The 10583-nt window shown below is 43.6% G+C and overlaps 1 protein-coding gene and 1 non-coding gene across 2 annotated transcripts; both read left to right on the top strand.

The window, feature by feature from the left end:
* Window positions 1–401: 401 nt before the first annotated feature.
* LOC123658302 (major facilitator superfamily domain-containing protein 6-A) lies at window positions 402–10192 on the top strand. The gene is made up of 9 exons (XM_045593740.1): window positions 402–493; window positions 5167–5859; window positions 6091–6283; window positions 6685–6852; window positions 8296–8445; window positions 8562–8675; window positions 8757–8949; window positions 9319–9632; window positions 10103–10192. The coding sequence occupies exons 1-9, from the start codon at window positions 402–404 to the stop codon at window positions 10190–10192; spliced, it is 2007 nt and encodes a 668-aa protein (XP_045449696.1).
* LOC123658769 lies at window positions 2753–2871 on the top strand. Its single transcript, XR_006743932.1, has one exon. It is a non-coding gene; the product is annotated as a U5 spliceosomal RNA (small nuclear RNA).
* Window positions 10193–10583: the final 391 nt, after the last annotated feature.

Here is a 10583-nt window from a genome sequence, read left to right as displayed (position 1 = left end):
CCGGTCAAAAGTTCTGATGTAACATACATAAAAAAAAAAAAAAAGTCGAATTGAGAACCTCCTCCTTTTTTGGAAGTCGGTTAAAAAAGTAAAGACTACTTTTGAGATGCGCTCAGATTCGATCCTCATTATTATGATTATATTTGTTTTAATTGATATATAATTATTAAAAATATTCGTATCAACGGTTAACCTTTGTAAGCAACATTGAGACCTTTCATAATTTCATCCAAGCTGTAGCGAACGTCGACACCGGCGCTTCCGAGTGAGGTCGAGCGCGGTGACGTCACGCGGAGGCTGCAGCGCAGGCGCGGCGCTATCGACTGGGCGGGGGTGGCGCGGGGCGGTCGCGCAGGGCGGGCGGCGGCTGCACGGCAGTCGGGCGCCCGCTCTCGCCCAGCATGGAGGCGCTGCAGCAGCCGGTCGCGCCCGCCGCGCCTGCCGTGCGCCCGCTCGTCAACCCCGACGAGTACGGCGAGGTCGACACGTCCAGGTGCGCACATTCCCTCCCTTCACCAGCTCCTCGCCTCCAACGAGCGAGCGACTGCTGCGAGTCTCATCCAGACTGTCTCATTCCTGTTCCTGACCTGTTCTGATACAATTTATCGTCCCTCCGACAACCGACACGAAAATCCTCTAAAACGATCAATGAGTGTAAGCTGATGCCTAAACTGAGGTGTACCTTCGTGATATGAGTTGTATATAGATAAAAATATGCCCAATGCTCGTCTCTAATCGATAATCTAAGAGGCTTAATGTTTGACTCCGATATTCTATTCGCATGAAATAATAATTAATTTACATTCCATCTAATCGAACCACAGTTTCACTTATTTGTGTTTAATTCCCTCAGAATTCTGAATTTAACGTGAAGTAACGCACAAAGAATAAGTAAAACAGTTCATGCAACAGAAGCGTTTAGTATTGATCTCGCGCTCACAACACGCTCGCTAGCGAGGATAATGTTACAGGTGTGGCCTTTAGGAACCTCATTTTTCCTACTCCGTAAATCTAACTTACTCTTAAGAACCAAGTGCTCCTTCAGAGCCCATAAAGTTTGACAAACCTCGCAGTCGATCTAAGTAGTAACGGCTAGTGAGCGCTCGACCTTTATATTTACATATGTCAAGGTCGCTGTTGAGCCGAGAAGCAAGAAAATATATTGATTATGATATTGTTTGACTTTGTTTGTTTCGCGGTTCCCTTGCGGGCGCGACGCTGAATCTGATTGATGGCGTCACACTGCGGGACCTTCGCTTGAGCTGCGAGTTTCACCGGACTATCGCAGTACACCGCAGGACAGATCTCATCAGAGCGTATCGAGCCAGATATATTTTTATGTCACTATCGTAATAAGAAAACTTGTCTTACACATGTTTTGTCTTTGTCTTTGCTTTCAAAAAAAATACTAATATTCAGTATTCTATTGTTATTCAATATAATGCTTATAATAATGAGGTATAATTATTTTTAAACAAATTACCTTTATTCGTTAATGTATAAAATTTCTCCATTGTCTTACATCAGCATTAATACCTCTAAAGCAAACAATAATAGTTTGACTAAATTTTAATATTCTTGCACAATTTTATTATAGGTACTCGTATTTTAGCACAAACACAGCAATCAGTAACTCATTCTCGTTCCCTTAGACCTCATAACTTCCATGTATTCTGAGTTCCTTTAGCTGAGGTTGGGGACAGCAGGAAATATCCTGCTCAAAATATGGAGCAGCCCAACTACGGTAGTACCACGACCTTACAGATGATATAAGCTAAATAACACTGTTTTCAAACAGTGTTGTGTTCCTGTCCGTGAGTCAGGACCAGACACCGGGGGGGATTGGGGATAGGGTTGACAACGTGCTTGCGATGCTTCTGGTATTGCAGACGTCTATAAGTTACGGTAATCACATACCATCATGTGAGCCGTACGCTTGTTGGCCGACCTAGTTATATACAAAATAAAAAAGTGCCGTCTCACCTTACTGTCCACAACTCTTGATCCTTCTCTCTTGGTGTCTTTGTCCTGCGATACAAGGCACACTAATAGTTAAGTTCGCTTGCCTCATGTGGGGCGTATTTGTCTATCCTGAGGACATGCGTTACATGCGTATACGGAAATATTTTGTACTAGCTTTAACCCGCGGCTTCGCTCGAATTGAATTTTTTTATATAAGAAGTATCCTATGCTACTTCTAATACCTCCAAGAATAAGTATGTGAACAAAGTTTCATAATGATCGGTAAAGTAGTTTTCGCATGAAAGCGTAACAAACAAACTTACATTCACATTTATAATATTAGAAGGGATTTTATCGGTTTGTTTTATTTTTCTCCTGCACTGCTAAAAATATTTATGAAATCACAATTGTTTGTAAAAACAAAACCATAGTTAACTAAAATTACAAACTAATGTATACCAATGCAGAACTATAAATACAATTCCAGTAATTTTTAAAAAAATGGCAATATAATATCAAAAATATGTTGTACTTTTACAAATTTTATGTATAAACCACACACGTATTGTAATTTTACAAAATAATTTTCTTAACCTAGTGCTCAAATGTCGCTACTAGATGGCGTTCATTGGAAATATTAAAATCCTGCATCGCGCTGACTAGATTTCGATTGACAACGATATATGTATTTTCAATATTACTAAAGTCTTTTTTCGGGGCCCGTGTCTATGGCTCCTCTCACCGGTGACGCTGTAAAGACCAGTAGGGCCAACACTAACAGTCATTTCGAAAAAAAAAGTTTCTCTTCAAAACGCATAAATCTTTTACTAAAGATTTCCGTGGGAAGGAACACTCAATCAAGAATTCTTAATTGAACTCAATGTTTGCCTGTTTGGTATAATTACAAAGATGTATAGTGAAAGTACTTTCTATTTTGTATTGTTTAGTCATATTAGTACTTACGTTTTGTAGTTTTTCAACATAAAAAAGTGACAAATGTTTTGTAAAATCACAACATCTTATTTGGTTAATTACAAAACACAAAACTGCTTTGCTAATATACTTCCTACGATTTTGATGCCAAATTAATGTTTTACCACTGCTAAACATATCCTATAACGATAAATATCTTATAACGTAAACGATAGGATTGTGACTTGGGAGAAAATTAAACATCGACTGTTAATATTAGGTCAAATTTTCTGGAATTAATTATTGGCGATCCGTCCGGCTTAGTGTGCGGTTATCTTATCGTTTAAGGAAACCAGGATCTGGTGATGGGATCCCAGAGAAATCGAGGGAACTTCTTGAAAATCCGCAATAACTTTTTACTGGGTGTACCGATTTTAATAATTTTTAATTTAATCGAAAGCTGATGTTTGTTATGTGGTCACATATAAATATCATATATCATATATTGGTGAGATCTGATAACTACTTTTTGAGTAATCTTTGATAACGCGCAGTTACTTGACAATTTTTTCGTCGATCCACGATGTAATGTCGATGTAATTGAAGTCGGTTTTTTTTTTCGTTTGCGAGCAAACACAATTATTTTATGACCGTTACGCCGCGTTGGCGCAACGGTTACAGCCATGGATTGTACCTGTTGCGCTGGCGGTTGCGGGTTCGGGCCATACAGGTGTTTGCCGTGGTCTGGATGTTTGTGCAGTCCTTGTGAGTCTCCCCACCGTGCCTCGAAGAGCACGTTAAGCCGTCGGTCCCGGTTGTTATCATGTACGCCTGATAGCGATCGTTACTCATAGTAGGGAATATATCCGCCAACCCGCATTGGAGCAGCATGCTGGATTAAGCTCTGATCCTTCCCCTACATGTGGAAAGAGGCCTATGCCCAGTAGTGGGATAATACAGGCGAAAGCGTTACTTTAAAAATGACATCACCGATATCCGGTAAGTGCAAATTATTGCCGAGTCCGCCGGATTACTGGATCCGGTTTTTTGATAACTCCTAATATATTAATCTAAATTATGTCTTGTAAAGGTTTCATAATAATCATGAAGTGATGTGTATCTAATGTATGTGAGTTCATAACGATTAATAAGTACCTACTATATTCGAATTAATAGCTTCCCAGACGCCGCATCGTACGTGAATATTATTTTGTAAATAAGAATGGGCGTAGTAAGCTATCTTTAAATGATACGTAGATGTATGCCTTCGTTGAGTTTTCTGTAAACTATGTTATAGAAAAATTCTTGCTTTAATAAGATTTTTTTAAATATATTATTGAGATTCGGCTGCCGCTTCGATGAACTCTTATGCAGCTGCATATTTTCCGACATTTTCTATTATTTCTAATAATTTATACCAAACCTTAAAAAATTGATCATCCTCATAAATCATTCTGTCTTCCGCTAAAAGCCGCATGGTAATCAGTTCAATATTTTCTGAGTTTATAATAAACAGACAGATTATACAGACACGGCGGAGCACTTCGTTTTGCAATACGGATTGAAATAAATATTATTTTTAACTTATATTCACGCTTTACAATATCGAAAACAATATTAATTTATCGTATGAAAATAAATTAAATTAATTGAATTAGCAAGTTGAAGTGGCAGTGGGCTGGTCATCTGTGTCGCAGGACCGATGGCCGTTGGAGTAGACGGGTCCTAGATTGGAGACCGTGTCTTGGCAAACGCAGTGTGGGACGTCCTCCGGCCCGTTGGACCGACGATCTACGTAAGATTGCCGGTGTAGGCTGTATGAGGATTGCGGAAGACCGGGATGTGTGGCGCGAACTTAGGGAGGCCTATGTCCAGCAGTGGACTGCGATAGGCTGAAGTGTGTGTGTGTATGAAAATAAATAGCTGCCCCTGAAAATAATTCGGTTTAACTGAGGTAGGACACGGTAGGAAATAACCGGCTAAAACTCTGGAGCAGCCCGCGTGGGGAAGTACCTCGACCTTACAGAAGACAACCAATAATAATTAATTCTGCTTTCAAGTGGTGTTGTGTTCCTGTGGTGAGTAAGGTGACCAGAGCTCCTGGTAGGTAGTAGGGATTGGATCTTCAACGCGCTTGAGAAGCTTCTCGTGTTGGGGGCGTCTATAGGTTGTGGTAATCGCTTACTATCAGATGAGCCGTACGCTTATTGGCCGACCTATAAAAAAGTGAGACGTATACAAAGAAGTAGTAGTCACGGTCCCACAGCTAACGCCCTGCGTTTGTGTCGTTAGGTACCCCGCGCCTAAGGAGGCGACGCACAAGGTTCGCGGCCGCAGCGATGTGCTAGAGCTGATCTGCGGCGCGGGCACAGTCGACCCGGAGCTGCTCACCGTCAAGACCTTTTACTTCTTCTTCTACTCAGCCTTTGGCTCGCTCTTCCCATTGATGGGCGTATACTTCAAACAGATGGGAATGAACGCCGGGCAGTGCGGCCTACTGATCGGCACAAGACCTTTCGTGGAGTTCTTGTCGGCGCCGTTCTGGGGTGGGCTGGCGGACCGGTGGCAGAAAGGCAGGACGCTTCTGCTGGCGTCGCTCAGCGCGTGGATCGTGTTCACGCTGCCACTGAGCTGGGTCCAGCCCACCGCGGTGTCGTGCGTGCAGCCTGTCAACGACAGCGTGTACCGGCTCGTGTCGCCACGCTACGACGAAGACTGGCCCACATCCACGCGCCACTTCCGAATGCCCGCGGCCGGGCGCGAGGGCTCGCCTCTGCCCGTGTCCGACGCTGAGAACTACAACCCGGACACCAACTCCAACTGGGTGACGCCGCTGCACTCCTACATCGTGTACAGCACCCCCGACATTCAGAAGACGTTCTTCCTCCTGTTGCTGTTGGTCGTTATCGGTGAATTCTTCAGCGCTCCGGCTATCACTTTAGCGGATTCCGCCGTGATAACTTTACTCGGAGAAGACGCCGACAGGTAACATCATCTGCTAAGAGTACTGACGAATACGAACATTTTAATATTCACTTAGAGCAAGACAGTACTCCTCAAGTACGTTTACATTGACGAGTCGCTGTAGACTTATATGCTAACGATAACACTATTCAAATTTACCTATTTTCTTCGTTCAAAGCTGTCGATAGTTCTGAAGGGAATATACGAGCAGCTTCTTACTACCGCAACAGCACTACATAACAATGTCAATAGGTACGGTCATCAGCGCATGTTCGGCTCGCTGGGCTGGGGGCTGGCGATGTTCTTCGTCGGCATCGCCCTGGACCACAGCACGGCCTTCAGCACGCACCCGTGCGGTGGCCCGCAGCGCTACGAGAAGAACTACACCATTTGCTTTGCCACCTTCTCGGTGCTGATGGGCGCCGCGCTCATCACCGCCACTCAGGTTCAACAGATTTCTTTTAAATAATAATATTTAATAATTTAAATATGAAAATATTATCTATTTTAATATTTAAATAGTTAGGACAAAACTTACATGATTAGCCGTATTGCAGAATAGAGCAGAATATGCTAAGCTACTTTACAAACGATCGTAGCAGACCAACAATCAGTAGAGCTTACGAGTAAATACAACAATTTTAAAATTGTTTGTTGTTTTTGCTACTGTGAATTTTTTGTTCTATTTTCTTTTGCATAGATTTATTTTTTGAACATTCGTTTAACGTGTATAATCATCTTATGGCGAAAAATATACAGGTAACCAATTGATAAAATTTCAAGTGTAGTTTTCAATTTCAAACTCTAGGCACAAAGTGTGGTTCTAAACGTGACGGTCTCTGCCAGATAAGGTTCAAGTACGAGGCGGTGAGCGTGGAGACGCCGCCGGCCGCCGCGCCCGCCGAGCCCACGCAAGAGGAGCGCCTGCAGGAGCAGCTGGCGGCGCAGCTGCAGCTGCCCGGCCTGGACACCAGCGCGCCGGCCCCGCGCGCGCCCGCTCTGCAACACGCCAAGGTTCCTACTACATTCTCAACCAGTCGTGTGCCACTGCTCGTGTAGTAAGTAGGTTCGAACAATTAGTTACGGTTCAGCCTGTAATATCCCACATCTGGGCAGGCCTCTATCTCCATGATCACACTTCGTGTTACGTGGTAAAAGATTTCTTTGTATTCCTCCTTGAAAAATGGTTCTGAGCTAAGAATACGATCTAGGCATGATATTTTACTGATTTCCCTTGTTAAGTTGTTAGTACGTTATCAAACAAATATTCATCAACACACTCAATCAATCAATCAATATCATCTTCATACTATTCAACTTTGCCCAGTTTCTCTAACGTAAAGATATAAATACATTTTAAAAATAAGAGCAAATGAGTTATTTTTTGTGTCTAAATCCAAGTGAAATGTCCGCGTCGTTCTGAGCAGCGCTGAGCTTCTTACGCGAAGTCAAGAGGCTTAGAGAACAGTTTTTCATGCATAAGTACTTTTCCATTTCTTTGAAAAATGTTTTAGACGGTGTTTCGCCGTAGCGTTGTTTGTTCATCTAGCGAATGATTTTAGCTTTAATATAGAACATAACAAAGTTACAGTTGCCGCTGTAGACGCAGTGAGAGACACCATTGACCATAAACGATTTAACATAATGTTGCACGTGATAAAAATGAAAAATTACAGTCTTCAGTCCATGGTGTGTAAAATAAAACAAACAGAGAAACCTACTGTGTCTGTTGCATATTTTTTGAAATGTAAAACGTGTCACACATCGTTTTTACCACGCGTTTATTAGCTTGGGTTGAATGTATGTATGTAATGGAATCTTTGAGCATAAATTTCACCAATTTCCAGAAGTTTGATTGATTTGAAACTTTGCACACGTATCAAGGACCGATGACAATGCAATAATTCAATAACAGTTTCCCAATATTCTTATTAGGACCGCCAGAATTAATAAATTCTTTCGTGGATCCTCTATAAGGAAGTAGAGAGATAAACCTAGCGCGCGATCTGCGCATGCCTGCAGTTTCGAACCTTAGTCATTTAAGATCTTTAAATGGTATTCGGATTGTAGAACTTGATTGCTCTAAGTTAACAGGAAAAACCCCATACAACAGTGAAGCTTTAGACAAAATGAATAGATTACGAAATAGTTCGTAAGGCATTTCAATACTATCACATGTCCGTAAATAATTAATTGAAAAATCGAACTAAAAAATTTAAAATAAATTATAGTTTAAAAACTAAAAAACCACGCTTTTATAGCTAATCGGATTAAAAAGTAGAAAATAATTTAAACAACCATCGTCTGTATATGCAAAATTGTCTGATATATATCAAGCCTCTACTAGGTAGGTCTGGTAGGTACTTAAGAAACACACTAATTTATGTATGAAGGTGAGAATGATTACTGTGATTTGGTCGTAGTAAAGTCGATGGTTTATTTTTGTATCGGGCGCAGGTTTTCGCTCAGACGACGCGTGAAATGCCAGAGTGGGTGACGGTGCTGAAGCAGTTTCAGAACGTGAAGGCCGCCTCGTTTCTACTCGTCGCGTGGTTCATGGGATTCGGAATAGGCCTCATCTTTACGTTTCTTTTCTGGCATTTGCAGGTGACTTGCAATAACTATAAATACATTTACATAAGCTTACAAACTATTTTCAATGCGACAGCAATGTTCATTACGTCATACACGCGTAGGTAATTAATCACCTGTACCCTCCGCAGGACATCGGCGGTTCGCCCACGCTCTTCGGCGTCGCTTCTGTCATCAACCACATCTCTGAAATCTTCGCCTACTTCTTCAGCTTCAAGCTCATCACTCAAATGGGACATGTCAAAGTAATCGCTTTGTTTTCTTAGCTAAAAATAACGGGTTGAATGTTTTCTTGCGTGCTCTAATTAATCATTTTCCTACGCCAGGTTCTATGCTTGGGCCTCGCGGGCAACGTGGTGCGGTTTCTATACATCTCGTGGCTAACACTGCCCTGGTGGGTCCTGCCCTTCGAGTTCGTGCAGGGTGTGACGCACGCCGCCGTGTGGGCCGCCTGCTGCTCCTACATCGCTCACGGCGCGCCGCCCAACTTGCGATCCTCTGCGCAGGGCGTCTTGCAAGGTTTCGAAATTTAAGACATTTTAACAATATGCACATCGATTGTCTTTAAGGGAGGAGGTAAATCAATAACTGTGCTTTAGGTAAAAATCGACTGCGGTAACTAATATTTTTCCTTAAATAAAAATATACCTATATGTAAATATTTCACGCAGGTCCGAATCCAAAATCCTCGGAGCAAAAAGTTCGATTGCTTCTTACAGCGGCAACGAACAAGTCTAATCTTTAACGATACAGTTGTCCACTGACATAAACGTTACACTGCCACTCTCGCAGCTGTCAAAGAATCTGCAACTCAATAATAACTGTCACCGATGAAGCCACAGCTCACGCAGGAGCGTGAAGCTAGAGCTAAGAGTTCGGCGTCCGCAGGGCTGCACCACGGGCTGGGGCGCGGCTGCGGCGCGGTGCTGGGCGGCATCGCCGTGGCCAAGTGGGGCACGACGCGCACGTTCGCGGGCTACGGGCTGCTGTGCGGCGTGGCGCTGGCCGCCTTCGCCTTCGTGAACTTCCGCGGCGGCGACGCGGACGCGGCGGCGGGCGGCGCGGCGGACGAGGAGGCGCGCGCCGTGGCGGAGGCGGGCGTGCTGGCGCCGCACGGCGTGCCCGCCAACCCGCTGCCGCGCGCGCTGTCCTCCACGCGCCTGGCCGACCTGGCGCCGCGCGACAACTACGGCGCCACGCAGGTGGGCAGCACGAGCGGCCGAGCGCCGCGGTAGGGGGGACATTGCGGAACACGATATTAACAGATGATCGGTTCGTAGGGACCATTTAAAGCTGACTGTTTGTCATACCTGCATCCCATTGTTTACACGGGTGAAAATTTGTCATAAAAAATCGATTATTTCGTATGCTCGGCTCGAGCCGCCCCTCGCAGAATGCCGCTCCGGGGTATGGCCCTACCCTGCTGAAAATTCCAAATAAAAAAAACGATGATTTGTATGGGAAGTTATTGTCAACTATTGTGTGTTTGAAACAGGGATTCCAAATTTTCTTACAATTTTCACTCAATTCTCATCTGTTTTAGTCTGAGTTATCTGGATTTACATAGATCTAAAGTTTAGATCATTAGGGTTAGAATCTAAGGTTTAGGGTTTGGCCCTAGAAGTAGGGACCAGTGCGTCAGTGAATAACTAGTCGTTCTGTCGTGTTGCAGAGCTACAGCGGCGTGGACAGCCTGAGCGTGCCGGGCGCGGCGCCCGCGCGCCCCGCCAACCCCTTCCTGGCGGAGCAGTCCTTCAGATAAGCGACTCGACGAGTCTGTATCTGAACCTATGTACCAGTATTATGCGCTACGAGTGTTTCTTTAGCGCCCGCCAACGAATAGACTAAAGTATGTACATTCTGTGTAATATAGCTTGTGGGAGCGACGATTCGTTAACGCTTTCTTAAAATAGAGACGAAATGTAGATACACAGCACGCGACACGCCGTCAATTACCTGCGTCTCCACAATTTATTGGATGTCTAGATTAAATTAAACGAATAAAAGATAATTGGGAAGTTGGAGCCTCTCGAACTCGAAACTGCTAACTTCGAATAGTTTTAAACATTCGTTAACTGTCGCGTAGCTTTTACCTATCGCTCATTTAATATAATTAGTGGTGGGAATTAAAGGCATACACATTTAATGTTAGA

The sequence above is a fragment of the Melitaea cinxia genome, chromosome 12, assembly GCF_905220565.1.
Source record: "Melitaea cinxia chromosome 12, ilMelCinx1.1, whole genome shotgun sequence".
NCBI classification, from domain to species: domain Eukaryota; kingdom Metazoa; phylum Arthropoda; class Insecta; order Lepidoptera; family Nymphalidae; genus Melitaea; species Melitaea cinxia.
This window is presented reverse-complemented; position numbering and strand designations above follow the sequence as displayed.